General features: G+C 44.9%; 1 protein-coding gene across 6 annotated transcripts in view; it reads left to right on the forward strand.

Annotated features, from left to right (window-relative positions):
- The first annotated feature begins 382 nt into the window (after positions 1-382).
- The window catches only part of SOCS2 (suppressor of cytokine signaling 2), a 39298-nt gene continuing 17795 nt past the window's right edge, over positions 383-21885 (forward strand). Inside the window, exons 1-4 of one of the 6 annotated variants that reach the window (XM_037166348.2) lie at positions 383-465; positions 628-749; positions 18306-18559; positions 20973-21333. In XM_037166348.2, coding sequence (XP_037022243.1) covers positions 21195-21333 — 139 coding nt within the window. In that variant the 5' untranslated portion in view covers positions 383-465; positions 628-749; positions 18306-18559; positions 20973-21194. The other 5 variants (XM_053662168.1, XM_037166347.2, XM_037166346.2 and 2 more) reach the window with 5 other exon arrangements.

The following is a 21885-nucleotide window of genomic DNA, read 5'->3' on the forward strand; positions in this document are numbered from 1 at the left end:
GGAAGGACCGAGGGAAAAGGCCAGATGCAGCGCACAGAGCGGCGGGCTCAGGAGCCACGCAGGAACACTTCCTCTTCCCAGGAATGTCCGCTTGCCTTTCTTCTTAGGTTCCTTTGGTGTAACGACACCCCTCCCCAAGTCAGAAACTTGAGTGTGGTCCCCAATGGCACTTTTTCTCTCACCCCTCACATTCAGCCCATGGCCAAGTTCCTCAGCGTTGCCACCTCCACTTCTGTTACTTCTACTTGCCTTTAGTGAGGACTTTGTCATTTGTCAAGGGCGAATTTCAACAGATGTGTCTATCTGTCTCAGTCTGCCCTAATCAAATTCACTTGTCACTGCCAGGGTGATCTCCCCAACATGTAAATCCAGCCACGCCTCTGGGGCAAAATCGTTTCCTCAGCACTTTGCTCTTCCTGCATTTCTGCCCACCACCCACAGAGCCACCAGGAGCTAATCATGAATGTGTGTAAAATACCTTCAGCGCTTCTGGGGAAATGTAGCAGTGCTATTTTATTATTTATTTATGAATTTTTACTTTTAATTTTTATTGAATATAATTGACACACCACATTGTATAAGTTTAAGGTGTCCAATGTGTTGCTTTCGTGCATTTATATACTGCAGCGTGATGACCACCGGGCTTTAGCTCCATCTCTGTCATTCACACAACCATCATCTCCTTTTCGTGGTGAGAACATGCCCAATCCAGTAAGAGTGCTGTTTTAAGTCTGTTTTTACCACAAGAGGTAAGTCAGTATCTTTTCCTGTCTGTAATTTTACTACACCTGCACTATTCTTTTTCTTGAATAACCTGAATTGAGATGAGATGCTGTGCCCAGACCTTTTAGCTGGAGGGATGTGAATAAGAATCACTGTCACCTCTCTCTTTCATTTTCCCAGGGCAAGTGCCATATGGATGCCAAAATGTCAGTTTAAGGGAAGGAAGGTCATTCAGTGACGGAGTCTTCCCTGTGCACTGACTTCTTAGCCTGAATAATTGTAAGGTTTCAGCTTTCCTCCCTTCCTTGTCCTTCTCCAAGGTAGTTCCTTTCTAGTTTTATTTTTTTTAAGAGTCAGGTTTATTGGGGAACAGTTTACATAAAATAAAATTGACCCTTTTAAAGTGTATAATTCAGTGAGTTTCGTTGATTGTGTACACATTATTGCTGCCTTAATCAAGTATAAAACATTGTTGTCAATGCCCAAATCCCATCATGCTCCTTTGCAGCCATTCTCCTCACCCCATTTCCTGGCACCAGGTCTCTTCTCCAGAATGTAACATAAATGGGGTTTATATAATGCGTAGCCTTTCCTGTCTGGCTTCTCAAACTTAGCATACTGCTTTTAAAACTAATTCATATTGTTGCAGCTGTCAGTAGTTTTTTGTTTTGTTGTGTTGTGTTTTCTGAGTATTATTCTATGGACTGGATGTAGCACAATTTGTTTATCTGTTCACCTCTTGCTGAATATTTGGGCTATTTCTGATCTTTGGTTACTATGAACAAAATTATAAACATTCATGAATAGGTCTTTGTGTACACATATGAGTTCATTTCTTTCACATAAATACCAGGAGTGGTATTGCTGGGTCATATAATATGTGTATGTTTAACTTTATAAGAAATTGCCAAGCTGTTTCAAAGTGGTTTTACCATTTTCCATTCTCACCAGCTATCTGAGAGTTTCAGCTGCTCCATATGCCCACCAATGTTTGGTAATGTTGGTCTATCCAGTTTTAGGCATTTTAGTGGGTGTGCAGTGGTAATTCTCTCATGTTTTAACTTATGTTTCCCTAGTTCAAATTAGCATCTTTAATGAACAAATTTGGCATATATATATTCACATACACACACTCACACTTTGGTGAAAGTGTCTGTTTAAGTATTTTGACCCTTTTTTAGTTGATTTTAAAAATATTCTTATTGAACTGTAAATGGTCTTTATAAGTATTCTGGATACAAATCTCTTATCAGATACAGGATTTTCTAAAAATGTTACAATTCTGTGGCTTCTCCCCCCATTTTCTTAACAATAACTTTTTAAATAACAGTTTTATTGAGATATATTTACATAACTCTATCTTTTGAAGAGCAGAAATTTTAATTTTGATGAAGTCCAGTACATTAACATTTTCTTTTATGGTGTGTGATTTCTGTGTCCTAGCTGAGAAATCTTTGCCTAGCTCAAAGTAACAAGATTTTTCTCCTACATTTTCTCAGTTTTATAGTTTTGCCTCTTACATTTAAGTCTATGACCCATTTCAAGTTTTTTTGTATGTGATATGAAGTAAAGGCTAAAGTTTACTCTTTTGGTATGAATGTCCAATTGTTCAAGCATCATTTGTTGAAAAGCTATCCCTGATCCATTGAATTACCTGGTCACTATAGTCGAAAATCAGTTGACTATATTTTAGCACAGCTATTTTTGCATTCCCTAGTCTGTTATTTTTTTTAAGATTTTATTTATTTTTAGAGGGAGAGCAAGGGCAGGAGAAAAAGAGGAACAGAAACATCAATGTGTAAGATATAGGTTAATCAGTTAGTTACCTCTTGCACGTCCCCAACTGGGGACCTGGCCCACCACCCAGGCCTGTGCACTGACTAGGAATTGAACCAGTGACCACAGGCTGGTACTCAATCCACTGAGCCACAGCAGGCAGGGCCCTAGTCTGTCCCTTTAATCTGTATGTCTATCTTTAGACCAGTACTGCACTGACTTTATTACTATAGCTTTAGCATAAATGTTGAAATCAGAGTGAATCTTGCAACTTCATTATTCTTTTTCAAGAATCATTTCTAAGTTCTTTGCATTTCCAAGTAATTTTAGAATCAGTTTGTCAGTTTCAAAAACAAAAAGGCTATTGAGGTTTTGTATAAGACTGTGTTGAATCTATAGATCAGTTTGGGGAGAATTGACATCTTAACAATATGACTTTCCCATCCATGAGCATGATTTGCTCTTTATTTGTTTAGTTCTTCCTTAATTTCTCGCAGCATTAATTTTTTAAAATATACAAGTCTTTGCACATATTTGATGAAATTTATATCTGATATTTCATGTTTTTAATCTACTGTAAATGATATTTTTAACATTTTCAATTTCTAGTAGCTTGTTGCTAGTAAGTAAAAAACAACTTAATTTTAAAATATATTTTATTAATTATGCTATTACAGTTGTCCCACTTTCCCCTTTTATTCCCCTCTGCTCTGCACACCCCCTCTTTAGTTCATGTCCATGGGTCATATATATAAGTTCTTTGTCTTCTCCATTTCCTATACTATTCTTAACCTCCTCCTGTCTATCTTCTACCTACCATTTATGCTACTCGTTCTCTCCACCTTTTTGCCCTGTCTCCCCACCCACTCCCCCACTGATAACCCTCCATGTGATCTCCATTTCTGTGACTCTGCTCCTGTTCTATTTGCTTGATTAGTTTGTATGTGTTTTTAGTTTTGTTTTAGGTTTAGGTTTAGTTATTAATAACTGAGTTTGTTGTCATTTTACTGTTCATATTTTTATCTTCTTTTCCTTAGATAAGTCCCTTTAACATTTCATATAATAAGGGCTTGGTGATGATGAACTCCTTTAACTTGACCTTATCTGGGAAGCACTTTATCTACCCTTCCATTCTAAATGATAGCTTTGCTAGATGGAGCAATCTTGGATGTAGGTCCTTGCTTTTCATGACTTGGAATACTTCTTTCCAGCCCCTTCTTGCCTGTCAGGTCTCTTTTGATTTATGGTTATTTATCAGTGAATTAAGAAAGAAAAGCAACTCCTTGTCAGGAGTGGGATTTGTAAGGTCTCTTTTGAGAAATCAGCTGACAGTCTGATGGGAACTCCTTTGGAGTTAACTGTGTCCTTTTCTCTTCCTGCTTCTAGGATTCTCTCCTTCATTTTAATCTTGGTTAATGTAATTATGATGTACCTTGGTGTGTTCCTCCTTGAGTCCACCTTCTTTGGGACTCTCTGAGCTTCCTGGATTTCCTGGAAGTCTATTTCCTTTGCCAGATTGGGGAAATTATCCTTCATTATTTTTTAAATTTCTTGTTCTTCCTCTTCTCCTGCTGGTACCCCTATGACTTGGATGTTGGAATGTTTTAAAGATGTCCTGGAGGTTCCTAAGCCTCTCCTCATTTTTTTGAATTCTTGTTTCTACATTCTGTTCTGGTTGAATGTTTCTTTCTTCCTTCTGGTCCACACAATTGATTTGAGCCCTGGTTTCCTCCCTGTCATTGTTGGTTCCCTGTACATTTTCCTTCATTTCACTTAGCGTAGCCTTCATTTTTTCATCTAATTTGTGACCATATTCAACCAATTCTGTGAGCATCCTGATTATCAGTGTTTTGAAGTGTGCATCTGATAGGTTGGTTATCTCTCCATCACTGAGTTGTACGTTTTCTGGAGCTTTGATCTGTTCTTTCATTTGGGCCATTTTTTGTTTTAGCACACCTGTTACATAGTGAGGGGCGGAGCCTTAGATGTTCTCCAGGGCAGAGCCACCCACATCACTGTGTTGTGACACTGTATATGGAGAAGGGGTCTGAGAGGGAATAATGCTGCTTGCTCCACTCTCTCCTGAATTTCAGTCACTTCCCCTGCTTCCCACAAGCAAATTGGGCCCTTCTGGCGCTGATTCCGGTGTGGTTGGGCTTGTGTACATTCTAGGACCCTGAGGGTCTCTCCAACAAACTCTCCTGTGAGGCTGGGGGTTTCTCCTGCTGCCGCCTCAACCCCCACAGGTGTTTTCAATCAGAGGTTTGAGGCTTCATTTCCCCAAGCTGGAACCCTGGGTTGTGTGGTCTGTCTTGCTCCCCAGTTCCTCCCAGTTTAGCTGCAGGTGAATGTGGGAGCACCTGGTCTGCCAGCCACTGCTTTGCCATGAGTCCTCTCTACCCAGCTGCCCATCTCCACCTCTCCTACCAGTCTGGATGAATGTTTCTTCTTTAACTCCTTGGTTATCGGACTTCCATACAGTTTGATTTTTTGTCAGCTCTGGTTGTTTTTTGTTTTTAAATTTATTGTTGTCCTTCTTTGAGTTATGCCAGGAGGCACAGTGTATCTACCTACACCTCCATCTTGGCCGGAAGTCAAAACAATTTTTATATTAACCTTATATTTCAAAACCTAGCTAAACTCACATATTTTTTAGTAACTATTTGTATTTTTTATTCCTTAGAATTTCTGTGTAGATTATTATGCTGTTTGAAACTAAAGCCATTTTTACTTCTTCCTTTGTAATCTGTAAACTTTTGCTCATATTCTTATCTTACTACAGTGGGTAGGATCTCCAATACAATGGTGAAAAGAAATTGTAAAAGTGAACATTTTTGCTTTGTTCCCAAACTTACAGGGAAAGCACTCAATCTTTACCATTGTTTTTTTGTTGATAAGTTTTGTCAAATTGAGGAAGTTTCTAGTCTGCTGAAATTTGTTCCTACTTTGCTGAAATTTTTGTAATGGGTGGATGTTGAATTTTACAAATGGTTTTTTTTACATGTATTGAAATAAGAATATGATTTTACAATTTTAGTCTGTTGAGATTGTGAATTTTACTGATTGGTTTTGAATGTTGAGCCATCTTTGCTCTCCTAGAATATACCCAAGTGGGTCATGGTGTATTACCCTTTTTATATACACCTGGATTCAGTTTGCTGACATTCTGTGACTATGCTCATGAAAGATATTGGTCTATAGTTTTCTTTTCTGTCTTATCTAGCTTTGCTATCTAGATAATGTTGGCCTCTAAAAAGAGTTGTAAAGGTCCATGTCTATTTCTTTGGAACAGTTTATGTAAAATAGGGGTTATTTCTTTTTTCTCAAGGTTTTTTATTTTTTATATATTTTTTTATTTTACCCAAGTGGGGAGAGAGAGAAGGAGAGAAACATTGATCAGTTGCCTCTTGCCCACTCCTAGCCAGGGACTTGGCCTGCAACCCAGACAGGTGCCCTGATTAAGAATCAAACTGGCAACCTTCTGGTCTGCATGATAATGCCCAACTCACTGAGCCACACCAGTCATGGCAAGTGATATTTCTTAATCAAGTGTTTGGTAAAATTCATCAATGAAGCTTTCTGAATCTGGAGTCTATGTAATAGAAAAGAGTCTATACAAGTTGCCTATTTCTTCTTGAGTTTTTGTAGCTAGTGGTTTGTTCTTTTGTGGTGGTCTTTGTGTGAGGTGTTGGCATATAACTGTCTTCTGATTTCCCAGTTGCTATCAGTGATATTTATGCATTGATACCATTTTTATTTATTGTGTCCTCTTTTAATGTCCATGTAATGGTGGCAATCAACAGATCACAATACAGCTAATCTGGTTGACAAGGACCATGCGGCAGGGGAGACACAGTGGTTAGAGTGGAAGGCATTGTAGTCCTTGGCTAAAAATACTATGTTGAGAAAAACAGGATTTGCCTGATGACTATATCAGACAGATTTGTCTCTTTTAAGTATGGGGTTTTTAATGGGAGGATAATAAAGGGGAACAACAAAAATTTCCTTCCCAGCAAGCACTGGAAAAGCCACAAGGAAAAATGGCAGGACTTACCAGCATGAAATTTATAGACCTATTTCCAAATAGATTTTTTTGTATTTCACAAGTAACAAGACTTTAGTGTTTGTTTTAGAATTACAGCTACATACTAATATAATGATTTCTTGACTGGGACTATTTTAAAAGAAAACGTAAAGAAACTAACTTTCCCCTCAATTCTTTATCCCTACCCTATGTTTAAATATTGTAATAGCCTTTGAAAATATTTTAGCCACATTTGTTGGAACAGCACTTTCAGTGATTTGAATGACCTATTTTAAAAGCAACTTACCCTCCAACCTACTTTTCCACTTAAAATTTTGTCTTTATTCATATTAAACCCTGTAATGTTTTCCTGAAGACAACTTGTTTGCAAATACACAATAACGTACATACTTACTTACTTTGGCTTAATTCACTTACATGTAAAGTAGATATTGTTTCCTACCATCCTCAAAGAATTGTTATAAGAATATAATCAGGATGGAGGCATAGGTGGACACGCCGTGCTTTCTCACACAACCAAGTTTAGAGACAACAAAATATTAGCAACAGAAAACACATCCAGAACACAGAAAATTGAACTTTTCAGAAGTCTGATAACGAGTGGTTCAGCCTGACCAGTAAGAGGGGCGAAACCAGCAGCTGGCGGGGCGGGGTTGCACAAGAAAACTTGGTCAGACAGACTCAGGTGCGCGGATCCCAGGCATAGGATTGCAAAGGGTGGACCCAGTGAGCAACCAGTGGATCCGGCGAGGGTGCAGGGCAGCGCGTTGACTGTGGTGATGCAGTCCTGCACAGATAGACCGGCCAGGGAGTGGGCAGTGAGATGAGACCGAGCAGGCTCCAGCAGCGGGAGGCAGCAGAGGGGGCCGCCATTTCCCTGCTCTGACCACATACAGCATCACAACCCAGCGACCTGGCCCTGGTGGGCCGGCCCCACCCCTAAGGCTCCACTCCTCATACTTAATGGGCTTGAACAGACCAAAAATGGCTCAAGAAGATCTCAAAGCCCCAGAGCCCATAACTCTAAGTGACCAAGAAATAGCCACTTTCAGATGCACAGTTCAAAACACTGGTGATCAGGATGCTCACAGAACTGGTTAATTTTAGTCACAAATTAGAGGAACATATGAGGGCTAAACTAATTGAAATGAAGGGAATTGCACAGGAAACCAATAGTGATGAAAAGGAAACTGGGTCTCAAATCAAGGGAGTAAAACAGAAGGAAGGAAAAAATGACCGAACAGGAAAATATGAAGAAACAAAAATTCAAAAAAATGAGGAGAGACTTAGGAACCTCCAGGACTTCTTTAAACGTTCCAACATCCGACTTATAGGGATACCAGAAGGGAAAAAGGAACAGCCACCAGTAGAAAACTTATTTGAACAAATAATAAAGGAGAACTTCCCCAATCTGGCAAAGGAAATAGACTTCCAGGAAATCCAGGAAGCTCAGAGAGTCCCAAAGAAGTTGGACCCGAGAAGAAACACACCAAGGCACATCATAATTACATTAGCCAAGATTAAAATGAAGGAGAGAATCCTAGAAGCAGCAAGAGATAAGGGGACAGTCACCTACAAAGGAGTTCCCATCAGACCGTCAGCTGATTTCTCAAAAGAGACCTTACAGGCAAGAAGGGGCTGGAAAGAAGTATTCCAAGTCATGAAATCCAAAACCCGGTAAGAGGGGCGAAACCAGCAGCTGGCGGAGCAGGGTTGCACAAGAAAACTTGTTCAGACAGACTCAGATTACTCTATCCAGCAAAACTTTCATTTAGAATGGAAGGACAGATAAAGTGCTTCTCAGATAAAATCAAATTCAAGGAGTTCATCATCACCAAGCCCTTATTATATGAAATGTTAAAGGGACTTATTTAAGAAAAAGAAGATTAAAAAAATGAACAGTGAAAGGACAGCAAACTCACAGTTATTAACAACCACACCTAAAACAAAAGCAAACTAAAAGGACAGCTAGATCAGGAGCGGAAACATAGAAATGAAGATCTCATGGAGGGTTAGCAACAGGGGAGTGAGAGAAGGATAAGGGGGGAGAAGGTACAGAGAATAAGTAGCATAGACAGTAGATAGAAAATAGATAGGGGGGGCAAGAATAGTATAGGAAACATAGAATCTAAAGAACTTGAGACACATGGTCATAGACTAAAGGGGGGAGTGGTGGGGGCGGGGGCTGCAGGGTGGAGGGGAATGAAGGGGGGAAATAGAACAACTGTAATGGCATAATCAATAAAATAAAAATTAAAAAGAAAAAGAATATAATCAGGCATATGCTCTAACATGTTGGTGAAGAGAAATTAAAACCATCATATGAAGGCACGCTGATGATATTACTGCTTTATTTTATGGTAGAGCATGGCCATTATAATTTTAATGTGCTGAGACAGCATAAAAAGCCCATATGAGTGATCAGTTGGCCTTTGCACATGGAATGTATGTGGGAGTTTCCTGTGGCTTGAGGAGGTGGCTACCCCTCATGCAGTTTAGAGCTTGCCTCTTGTAGCTCTGCCACATGCCTTTGGTTAAAGTTAGTCTCACTCATGATTGCCAATCTCTAGGTTGGTTCATTGGGTGCTGTTGTTTCTCAGAATTTCATGACTAAGCCAGGAGTGGTGTTTGTTATTTACTAATAGGTATTTCTTCTGCCTGCTCTGCTTACCACATAATCACACCAGGCCTTGACCTTTGTAAACTTCTCTGGAAAATCAAATATACCTAGAAGCTGCCCAGGCTTAGGTTTAATAACACCATCAATTGCTATGTGTAAGGTCATGAAACAGAGGTTGGAAGTTCATCTGAACAAGAAGAAAACATAATAGTTCATTGAATCCAAAGTTTTTATGAGAAAACAAGAATACACAGAAGCTAAGGGGCTTGATCAAGGTCTCCTCTTCCATGAAGCCTTTCTGGTTTTCCAAGATGGTTGTAGTGGTGCTTTCCAGTGGTTTGCAAAACTACCTTGTGCATTCCTCCATGAATTTTCATCCTGTGTTAGAATGCTTGATGGTGTCTCTTTCACTAGACTCTTATCTCCTTAGGAGTGGTCTGGTTATATTTGTCCATAAGGCCTGGTACATTTTAAGTACTCATGAGTGTTTGTTGAGTAGGTGACTTTCTCATGTGCTGTCTACTAGGTACCAGAGTTGTGAGGCCAGCCTCATGCAGACTAAGGAGAAACTCTAAAAGAGCTGAACTTCTCTTGGTAGCAGACAGACAAGAGTCTGAGGGCCAAGCCATAGATTATGCTGAAAAGCACAACCAGGCAGGGAAGATGAGAGTTAAAGGGATCCAGGCCAGAAAGAAGGTAGTAAAAGTCTTTCAGCTTCCTCACTTGTAGATGCATTCATTCACTCAATAACTTTATAGTATCCACTAGGGCCAAGAGCTGCTTTAGGCTCAAGAATACACTAGTGAATATAACAGACAAAGTCCTTGCTGATACTCCAGTGGGAGGGAAACATTAAACAAGTGACAAATGAAAAATCATTATAATATCAGGTAGTGCTAAGTGCTGGAATTAAAAATAAAGCAGGGAAAGAAATAGTCACTGATATGAAAGGGGAGTCCTCCCTAAGCAAAGACCTGAATGAAGTGAGAGAGTCATGTCATCAGAATACCGGAGAAAGAGCATTTCAGTGAGAACGAGTACAAAGTCCCTGAGGCAGACTTGGTGTGTTTGAAAAACCAGGAAGTCAGAGATTAGACTGTCCTGAGGGAGAAAGGAGATAAAGAAAATTATTCTGCATAAGTAAAATCCAGCACCAAAGTCCTATGACTCATGGTCCTCTGACTAAAGAGACCAGTTCCATAAAACAATGTCCCGCACAAGGCTGCAGGCAGGCCTGCACCTCTCTGGAGTATTTTCATGGAGACCATTCACCTTTAGGACCTCACCTGAGGTCAATAGGAACCTGGGGATTCAGAGTCAGGCATCAGGTTGTCAATTAACACCCCCAACCCCAAAGTCTGTGCCTCCAGAATGTTTTTCTACAGAGAAGTCTTAGATGGAGCCTCCAACCAAATGCCTGTAGGGCCAAATAGGAGTATGGAAAAGGTCAGGTGGGAGAACCCAACCACTCCTTGCCCATTAAACACAGGGAAATGAGCTTCACGTCCACAGAGAAATAAGTTCTATCCATTTGTCTTGAAATAGTCAGTCGTCTGGATCTATCTTTTATTTCCTTGCTTCTGGTAGAGACTTTGGTCCAGAGAAATACTTCTCCATCATAAGAAAAATGACAATGCAAGAGTGACAACAAATGGCAAGTAGTGCCCAGTGTTGAGGTCCACTGAGCACAGAGGATGCTGAGGACTGTAGTGAATGTGCCTTCTTAAGGGGGCAGCCACTACTGAGCTTCAGCTGATCACTGCCTTGAGGGAATGGGGTCCAGTGTTGACAGACCTTAGGGCTGGTTAAGAGAAAGCAGAAAGCTGGATCTTTTTGGCAGTGAAGTCTCCAGATTTTTCATTTGGTTCACATTTTTTAGAGTCTTGGCATGCAACCCTAACACTCTGGGGGTGGGGGTGAAATATGGCCCATATGCCGATGGTTTGTGAACTCTGATCTATAGATTTTACCAGAATTTCTGGGTGATCTGTCACTTAACAATAACAACCACTGTCCTACCTAGGACATGACTTCCTTCAAGTTTTGTGGGAGTAAGGACCAAGGGCATAGCCATCTCCCATGCTTCTGGGTCTGAAAAGTCTAGGCAAGAGCCATCTGCCTGGCTTCTCCCCCCACCCCTATCCATGCCCCAAAGCACAGAAGCCAGTGACACTCCTCCACTGTCCACTAGTGAGTGTCCTCCATTATGGGGATGAAGCAAGAATGACATTGTAAGACTTCTGGTCAAGATGGCATTGTAGGCAGACATGGCTCATCTCTTTGCACAACCACATCAGAATTACAACTAAAATCTAAAACAACCATCACTCAAAACTGTCAGAAATTGAATTGAAGGGAAGACTGACAACTATGGAATTAAAGAAACCACATCCATCCAGATATGTAGGACAGGTGCAGATGCAGAACAGGGTGGTCCCTTAACCATGTGTGGTGGATATAAATTTGGGAGAATTATTTTGGAAGTGAGGAGTCCTAGTCCCACACCAGGTCCCCCAGTCCAGGAGTTCCAGTGCCAGGAAGATAAATCTCCACAACTTCTGGCTGCCAAAAACAAACAAAAAACCCCTGCAGGAATTGAGTCAGTGGAAGAAAGTGCTGGAATCCCAAGCAATCCATCTTAAAGAACACACACATGGACTCACCTACTCAGACTCACTGCCTCTGAGCTCCAGCACTAGGGTATTAGCTTGAAAGGCACCAGTGTATACAGGGAGAAACGGAATTGTCTGGCATCAAGGTGAGCAGAAGCCATTGTTCCTTTTCTAAACCCTTCCCCCACAGAGCCAGCAAGCTGGTGCCATATCTGAGATTCCATCAACCTGGCTAACACTATTTGACCCACCTTGGAGATCCCCAGAGACTCCACCCTACCCAGTTTACAGGACCACCCAAGCTGCTTTTCCATACGAATGGCTGGTCTTGGCTCCTGTTTCACAACATCCTAAATCCTATCAAACAAGCAGCAGCTGGCCTAAGTGAGCCCCAGGCCCAGCACTAGCAGCAACCAGACTAGATGTACAACTTGGCTTTGCCTGGGAATCTCCTTTGCCTGGGAATCTACATGGCTAGCACAAGTAGCAACCATGTCAGATTGCTTAATAGCTCAGGTAAAGTGGTACCAGGCAAAATATAAGTTGGGGCTGACTTTGGCCTGCACCATGGAACTCCAGGGCCAGCACACCCAGTGGACAGCTAGGGACTATGTCAGAGTACCACCATCCTGTCCCTGCACAGCTGATCCACCATAGAGTGGGGAGATTGGTGGTAAGTGGTCATAGCCAATCCTTGTCCGTGACTGGCCTGGGTAAATCCCTCTGATTGACTTTCCAGCCGCAACCAAGGCTCAACTACAAGAGGAGGGTGTACTTAGCCCACAGGAAGGACATACCTGGAGTACCCAGCTTAGGTGGTAGGGGAGGCTGTGCCACTGGACCCTACTGGACACCTACTACATTAGGCCACACTACCAACACATGGAGTCATAGCAGCTCTACCTAATACACAGAAACAAACACAGAGAGGCTGCCAAAATGAGAAGACAAAGAAACATGGCCCAAATGAAAGAACAGATCAATGCTCCAGAAAAAGCACTAGATGAAATGGAGATAAGCAATCCCATAGATGTAGAGTTCCAGACACTGGTTATAAGGATCCTCAAGGAACTTAGTGAGGATCTCATCAGCATAAAAAAGATCCAGTCAGAAACAAAGGATACACTAATTTAAATAAAGAACAATTCACAGGGAAACAATAGTAGAGTGGATGAAACTGAGAATCTGATCAGTGATTTGGAACATAAGCAAAAAACAACCAATTGGGACAACAAGAAAAAAAGAATCCAGAAATATAAGGATAGTATAAGTAGCCTTTGGGACAACTTCAAGAGGTCCAACATTCACATCATCAAGGTGCAAGAGGAAAAGAGAAAGAGCAAGAAGTTGGAAATTTATTTGAAAAAATAATGAAAGAAAACTTTCCTAATTTGGTGAAAGAAATAGACATGCAAGTGCAGGAAGCACAGAGAGTCTCAAACAAGATGGATGCAAAGAGGCCCACCCCAAGACATATAATTAAAATGCCAAAGATTAAAGATAAAGAAAGAATCTTAAAAGCAGCAAGAGAAAAGAAGTTAGTTTCCTACAAGGGAGTTCCCATAAGACTGTCAGTTGATTTCACAAAAGAAACTTTGCAGGCTAGAAGGGATTGGCAAGAAATATTCAAAGCTATGAAAAGCAGGGAACTTCAGCCAAGATTACTCTTCCCAGCAAAGAGAAGAAATAATTTTTTGAACTATTATTTAGATCGAAGGGCAGAGAAAGAGCTTCCCAGACAAGAAAAAACTAAAGATTTCATTATTACCAAACCAGTATTAAACAAAATGTTAAAGGGGTCTATTTAAGAAAAAGAAGATCAAAACTATGAACAGTAAAATGGCAATAAATACCTATCTATCAACAACTGAATCTAAAAAACAAACTAAGCAAACAAGAACTGAGACAGAATCATGGACACGGAGAGCATTTTGATGGTTGCCAGACGGGAGGGGAGTATAGGGGAATGGGTAAAGAAGTAAGGGGATTAAAAAGTCCAAATAGGTGGTTACAGAATAGCCATGGGGATGTAAAGTACAATATGGGAAATGGAGTAGCCAAGAAACTCATACACATGACCCATGGACATGAACAATAGTGGGGGGATTGTCTGAATGAGTAGGGGGGTACTAGGTGGAGTGGGGACAAAGAGGGAAAGATTAGGACAACTGTAATAGCATAATCAATAAAATATAATTAAAAACAAACAAGCAAACAAAAAATGAGATTGTAGAAGGGAATTGGTACTGAGAAGCACCGGAGGAAAAGTCAGAGATGCCCATCAGTGTAGAAGGTATCTCTCTTCTTTGTTTTCCCAGTTCTCCATCCCATTCCTTCCCAAGGGTCTCTCCACACCCAGCCCACTGCAGTTCATGAAAGTGTCTTTGATCGCAAGTTTTGGAAACCCAAATCAAACAAGTTTGGAAAAAATAAGCTCATCGTCTCCTGTATCTGAGAAGTCCAAGGGCAGCACAACTTCAGGCATGTTGGATTCAAGTGCTCAGGAATCTCTCCCTGCTCACTTGAACTTTTTTTCTCTTACCTTTATTCTTTGACAGGCCCTCTCCAAGTGGTAGAAAAGTTGGCTTACACTGTCATTACTACTCATCATCCTAGAAGGAAAGGGACTGTTTCTCTTGCAGCACTTACATCAAATCCTAAAAAGAAAAAATTTCTTGGCCTGTGATACTGTGTCCAGAGGCGTGGGGTATTCCTATCGGCCAGCCTGGATTACCTGCTCTCCAGAAGAGTGGGTCCTAGAATCACTGGGCATCTGAGAATGGTGTGCCTGTGAACGTATATGTGTGTGTGTGGTGGTGGTGGTGGTGAGATGACAAACTCTAAAAGGAAGTGACGGTGGTCACTTAAAAGCATACCTTCTGCCCACAAGTACTTCAGACATAACAGCAAAGGATTATCCAATAGCTCCACTACCCCCAACACAAAAACTAAAACTTCTCTGCAACTTGGCAGAAGCTCAGTGTGGACTACTTATCAATTAGAGTATTAGAACATCTGCATTGCCAAACCAAGAATGTCCATTTGGGTTTGGTACATTGAGGGGATTTTCAAGCCTTGGCAATTTCTCAATGCAAGCAACAGAAGAAACTCTAGCTGAGTGAAATCACCCTCCAGTCCCTCCGCTGGCTGCGGTGACAGTTCTCTGCTGCAGCCATGTGCGTGCTGGCCCACTGAAGAGAACAGATATATTTTTGAACATCTAGAAACAAATGGAATAACTTTTTACCAATTTAAACCTGAAGACAAGCTCCGGGGAATGAACCACAGGAGGTTCTCGGGCAGTCTCAGGAGGCTGACAAATAGGCAGAAGGTAGGATACATGATAATTCTACCTACAGGCAGAAAAAGCCAAACTCACTGAGAGTAAAAGGATGATAGTTGAAGTAACAGCTAGTCTTTATTATTTGCTGAGTGCTAAAGCATTTTTCATAGATTATCTCATTTAATTCCCATAACACCTCTATAAGGTAATTTCCATTCTCTAAGAGGCTAAATAATTTGCCAAAGATCAATATGTATCAAGCAGTGGCAGAGTGAGGATTCATATGTAGGCAGTTTTACTTTTTTTTTTATCTTTACCTGAGGATATGTTTTATTTTTATTTATTTATTTATTTATAGATTTTTATATTATTTATCTTTAGAGGGGAAGGGAAGGAGAGAGGGAGAGAAATATCAATGTATGGTTGCCTCTCGTGTGTCTCCTGCTGGGAACTGGCCTGCAACCCAGGCATGTGCCCTGACTGGGAATCAAACCTCGATACTCTGGTTCACAGGCCCATGCTCAATCCACTGAGCTATACCAGCCAGGGCCCAGGATATGTTTTATTGATTTTAGAGAGAGAGAGAGAAAGGGAGAGAGAGAAACATCAGTGTGAGGGAGAAACATTGATCAATAGCCTCCGCACATGCCCCAACTAGGGCTGGGACCTACAACCCAGGTATGTGCCCTGACTGGTAATGAAACCCACAACCTTTTGGTATATGGGACAACACTCCAACCAACTGAGCCATGCGGCCAGGGCTAGGCAATTCAACCTTAGAGCTATGCTGCTTAAACATTCATCCACCTGTTCACTCATTCATCAATTGCGTAGAATGCCTGGTACACTCAGGGAGCTACTCAAGATGCTAAGGTACTGTGAATAATGCAAATACATGTCCTCATGAAGCTGACATTCTAGTGGGGGATAAAGACAGGAAAACAGACCAATAAATAAAATGTAAGCTGGGTTAGATAGTGATCAGTGTTAAGGAAAAAACTAGAGCAGAGAAGAGAGATAAGTGTTTGTGGGAGGGTTGCTCCTGAACAGGGCAATAAGGCCAGATCCCACTAAAAAGGTGACACAGTAAAGATCTGAGGAAGCGAGGAGGCAAACCATGCAGATATCTGAAAGGAAGAACCTGATAGGTAGAGGAAACAGCATAGATAAAGGCCCAGAGGAAGGAGGAAGAGCAGCATGATCTAGAAATAGCAAGGAGTCCAGTGTGACTGGTACAGAGTGATCAAGGAACAGAGCAGAGGAGATGGGACTGGATTTTGTAGGTGGCTCTTAGGATTTGCAAGTGATTCTTAGGATTTTGTCTTTTACTTAGGTGTGATGCAGCCATTTGGTTCAGAGCAGAGGAGGGACATAAAATTACTTAGTTTAAACAGGATCACTCACTGCTCTGTCGGGGGTACAAGGATACTAGGAAGGAAGTTACAGCAGGAAGCTAGGCAGAAATGGGGTGAATTGCACTGGTATGTGGTGATGTGGCAAGTCCTTCATTTCTGGGTTTATTGTGAAGTCAGAGTCAAAGGACTGGCTGACAGATGGGATGTGGGATGTGTGAGAAAGACTGCATTCGAGGATGACTCTTAAGGTTTTTGACCCGTGCAAACGAAGACCAGAGTTGACACTTTCACAGATGGGGAAGATTGAAGGAGGAATGGTTTTTATTTTTGTTTTAAGGGGGTATTGTTTTAAGGAGTTATGAGGACTCAGTTTGGAATGTATAAAACTGGAGATGCCCATTTGACACAGTTTTAAAAGTGATACTGAGGCAGGTCTGGAGTTCAGGGGACAGATACATCAGGACCGGAGTTATAAGCTCTACAAATTATACATTATTCCCTTGAGGTAATTGAAGACACTGGCCTATGTGCAATTTTGGGAAAACAATGACTATCAAAAATACTAGAACACTGTTAAGAAAAGTCAAATTTAAAAATTCACCCATACCCTGCCACCCTAAAAAAAAAAACTTGTTTCATTTCTCCACATTCCCTTCTGTTTTTGTCCACATGCAAGCATAACTTCATAATGTGGTAACTGCTTGAAATAGTTTTATTTCACTTTTTCTTTTTAATTTAACTTGATCCCATAAACCTTTTTTCCTTAGAGACTCCTATATGTACTTCTTGTGGATTAAAAATGGCCCCAAAAGTGGTTGGGCATTACTGAGAAATAGTTCAGAAACAAAAATCAAAAATCCTACTTTGGTCCAGTTTGGTGCCCCGACAGCTGGCATTGTGTTTCCTGTACACTTTGTGGACAATGACTCTCCATGGAGGTGATGCGGAGCTGAGACCTGAATGATGAGCACTGGCTGTGCACCGCTCAGGGAAGGGCACTCCCGGATTGCAGACGGCATGTGCAAAAGAGGGAACAGCACACGTTAGGAGGCAACAGGAAAGCACGTTAAGAACGATGCTGGCAGACTCATTTCAATGGACAATTAAGTAGAAATGTATTTTATCTTTAAAATGTTTTTAAAATATCTTTTAATGTAAACTACAGAAGAGTGAGTACACCCTACCTCTGGGAATCTCTACCAAGGAAGAAGAAACCGTATGGAATAATTTAGAACATGGTGGACCCTACTAGACGTAGTGGTTCTTAAAGGTTCTGGTCTCAGACTGTACACAACCTCTACATGGAATCCGATTTGTTCATTCATCCCAGTCCCTCATCCAGTCTTTGTAGAAAAGATCGAGGGTCTAGAGACAGTAAACGACCCTTGCAAGTCTTCAGTTACTTTAAAGAGGGTTTTAATTAGGGTTCAGTTCGCTTTGCCCTTCACATCAGACACTCCCTCCATATCAAAAACCAAAAAACAAAACATGATTACGTGCACAGGACTTCCATCTTTCAGAAAGCCCTTGGTTACCTGGGAATTGCTCGCCTGCCTATCATTTGAATAGTTATTTAATAAAAAAGCTGTAAAATCGAGAAAACCAATCCCCTGAGTCCTCGTGGGGCAGACGGGACCGGCCTACGCTTCCTCCCAGAGCCAGCAGAGGGGGCACCAGGCAAAGTTTGTGAGGTGCACCGCCTCACGTCTCCTCCCCCCCTTCCTCGCCCAATTTCCTCATAGCCAGCACTTCAACTAAAAGTAATCATTGACCTTTCATTTGAGCAGTGATGCAATAGAATAGTATTTCAAAGAAAAATGGGTTATCGATATTTTGGATCCGGTTTTCCCGTGAATATTAATGTTTTTTTAAAAAGTAGGTCACCTTTCAGGTGCGGGCGGGCAGGACAAGGAGATCAGTTCCGACTGAGGCCAGGTGACCTACAACCAGGTGGGAGGAGGTGAAGGGTTCCCGGACAGGGAAGAAGTGGCAGGATCTTTCCGAATTCCTGGTCCCTGGGTGCCAGCCCTGCGGAAAATTCCTGGAGCGCGGAGACACGCGCTCTCCGGACTGCAAGCACCAAGGCCCATTGCCCAGCACTACCCAGGAGTGTGGGTGAGAAAGCACGCTCGGTGGTCGGCACAGGTGAGAGGGAGACGCGAGACGCCAGGCGGCGGGAACGAGACTGGAGTGGGGAGGAGGGGAGGAGCCGAGTTGGCCGGGTGCTGGGGACAGCGTAGCACCACCCGGGGGAGGGAGTTGAGAGCGGCCAGCGCTGCCTAAGGAGGCGCCGCTGTACGCATTGTCGGGCTTGGGCAGAGGGGACGGCCTCCGACCCGCTCCTTCCGGCTGCCAGGCACGGGCTCCAGGCGGAGGGCTGGAAAGGGTCCATCCCCACGCGATACAAGTGTCTTCGAGCCGGAGGGGCCTTTTCGAGGACCTCCAGTCTCTCCTGCCGGCCCCTCACAAAATGTGCCACTAGGGTCGCGAGAAGGGGCGGAGGGAATGGGAAAGAGACCCTCCCTCCCCTCTGCCGGCTGAGAATGTCTGTTACTCGTTTGATCCCGCCGTACTCCTATAACAGCTTGGGTGCAGGCTCTGGCCGCGGAAACTCGGAGGCTGGCAGCTGGGGTCGTCTCCAAGGCGTCTCCGAACAATCCGGAGAGCGGGATCAAAGGAGGGCGGGTTCCCAGGCAGCCAAGGGGCTCTGCCCGGCACCGGAGGACGCAGAGCCCGCCTCCTCGGAAACCAGCCTCCCCTGAAGCCTGCGCAGTAGCGCCCCGGCCTTTTTAAAGCCGTTGCAGAGGCCGCGGTCACGTGGGGCGAATTCCTGGAAAGTTCCTGGAAAGCGGCCTCCGCGGCAGTCGGGCGGGGCCCTCTTGGAGCTCAAACCGTAGAGGGAGGCGGAGAGCTTGGGAGGCGCGTCCGGCTGGAATTCGTGCTCACACAGCGCTCCGGGTACTGACGTTTAACTCTTGCCAAGTCTTGCCGCTGCCGCCGCCACTGCCGCGGCTCGAGGCCTTGGGCTTCCCCTGAAGCATGAGCCTCCTCGCCCGCCGCTACCAGCGCTGCGCGGGCCGAGGACAGCGCGCGCCCGGACTCTGGGCGCACAGTGGGGGTGCCGGAGCCGCTCCAGCAGGGGCAGGCGGCAGGTACTGGTCTGGGGATCCCGGAGGCTCCGCCCCAGGAGGGTCGCTGGGGAGGAAACCCGGGCAGAGCGGCGGGCACGGGAGGCCGTGGCTTCCGCACTTTAGAGCCGCCGAGGGAAGAGAGAGAGATACGGTCCTGCTCTGCAGCCAGTGTTTTTGCCGGCTTTCTTCGGTTCCTTCCCGGCGTCGGGAAGTCTCCAGAATTTTTTTTTTCCTAAACTGCCATCCAAATTAATAATCCTCTTTAATAACCTTATCTCCCTTTCCTCCCCACCCCCTGCCTCCTGCCCTGGCTCCTCACTCCTCCCTCTGCCCTTCCCACCTCCTTGATCACAGTCGGAGGGAAACCCAACAGCTGCTCTGGCTGGCGGCGTTGGAGCCCGGGGTTGGGGGGAGCGTCTAGGCTACAATCCCCGGGTCTTTTGTTTGCCCTCTGTGCTGAGAACTGGGGCCGCTGAGCGCCGGTCCCGTCGCATCCCCAGGCGCCTTGTTCCAAATTAAAAGTCAACAGGGGATACTCGGGCCGGCGCCCCTCCTTTCCCGGCCCCGCCCTGCTCCTCCTCCCTAGGTCGCTGGGGAGGCTTGCTGGATGTGGAGGCGGCGGCCGAGGCCAAGGTAAGGGCTCAGTTCGGTTCTCTTGCAGGTCTCGCAGCTCTCGCTGCAGCCTGCTCGCCCGCGACCCACCCCGGGCTCCGAACACCAGCGAAGCCTGAGCGCTGAAGTCGATTCCTCGACAGCGCCTGTGGCAGCAACAACAGCAGCAGCCGCCACGACTCCCAGCGGCGCCCCCCACCCCTGCCCGAAGCGAGGGGAGGGTAGCCAGGCTGCCTCGGAGCCAGAGATACTGCAACTCCAGCACCTTGTCACCCCAGGCTGCTGGCTTCGGCCCCAGGAACCCTGGGGCACCGTAGGGCACCGAGTTTGTGCCGGTCACTTTCTCGCGGGGCTCTTCGGGCTGTGTGGAGTGTGACAAAGGAGTGTAGTTTTGGGAGCTCTCCTGTTAATTGCCTTTAAACAATTTTTACCATTTGTCCTTGACTAGGGCCTATTTACTACTGTGCCTGCAGGTGACTTTGCTCTTCCATTCTGCTAGCCTGCGATTTCAGCGAGCTGCTCTGGGCGGGAAGACACCGGGTTCCCCACCCTCTTCCTGTCTCTCCCGCCCGCCCCCCCCCCCCCACGCCGCGCCCCTCTCCCTCTCGACAATTCAGGCGTCCCTGATCCTTTGCACTCTCTGTCTTCCTGTCTCTAGAACTGGGTCTGGGCAGTGACTGGATGCTTGGGGTTAAGTGGTGCAGGAGTGTAGACTTGGAGGAGTCCCCGGGATTTTCCACGTCGCTGTCTCCCCACCCACACCTCGGCCAGGGGTCCGGTTCCGACTGACCCAACCCCATACTTTTTCTTTGCAGGCAAACTGTGGGTGACCGCGCCTGCGGGGGACTTGGCCATCTGTCCACTGGGACCTGGGGAGGAAGAATCAGCAGCTCTCCACCCCCTCCCCCTCCACCACCATTTTGGATACCCCGCGGGGACGTGTTTTGGGGTTCCCACTGACTTCCAGGAAGGACGAGTGCCCCTCTCTGACCCCAGCTCCGGCGGCCACCTCTGTTTGCTCTGGTGACCCTTTGCCCATGACCCTGCGGTGCCTCGAGCCCTCTGGGAATGGCGCGGAAGGGACGCGGGGCCAGTGGGGGACCGCGGGGACCGCAGAGGAGCCGTCCCCGGAGGCGGCGCGTCTGGCGAAGGCCTTGAGGGAGCTCAGTCAAACAGGTAAGAAGCGATAAGGCCGCCGCCTGTTCGCCGGGCTGGGTGGGGGTGGGGGATGGGTGCCTTCCCAAAGACGCTGCTGGGGGCTATGCTGGTGTGGAACGCAGCAGGAAAAAGGGACGAGTTGGGAAGCAAAGGATGGGGTGGAAAAAGTCCCCTTGCTTCCTCCCTCTGTCTCGGAGAAGATGCCCACACAGCCCTGGATCCTTGGGATGTGAAATGAAAGTGGTTCTTGAGAGACTTAGGCCAGGAAGACCTTGGAAATTGCCCCCTTAGGGCACCGAAAACTGGTGGGGTTTTTTTTGCTCAGCCGCGGGATGGGGTCAGGGGGTCCAGCACTAGGGCTCAAATTCTAACGGGAGAAAGAGCCTGGCGCCTTTCTTTGTGTAGAGTGCAAGGAGGCGAGCGGGCGCAGTGCTGCCGTAGCTTCTGCTGCATCCCGCTCCCGGGTGGAGCAGCCGCTGCAGCATGGGATCTTCATGGCCAAGTGCAGGGACCAGCAGATTGCCGCGCAGGCGGCTGCCGCGGAGCCTTGAAAAGTGTGCACACCGAAGC

This window comes from Artibeus jamaicensis, unplaced genomic scaffold, assembly GCF_021234435.1.
Source record: "Artibeus jamaicensis isolate MK-2021 breed Jamaican fruit bat unplaced genomic scaffold, CSHL_Jam_final contig_1028, whole genome shotgun sequence".
NCBI classification, from domain to species: domain Eukaryota; kingdom Metazoa; phylum Chordata; class Mammalia; order Chiroptera; family Phyllostomidae; genus Artibeus; species Artibeus jamaicensis.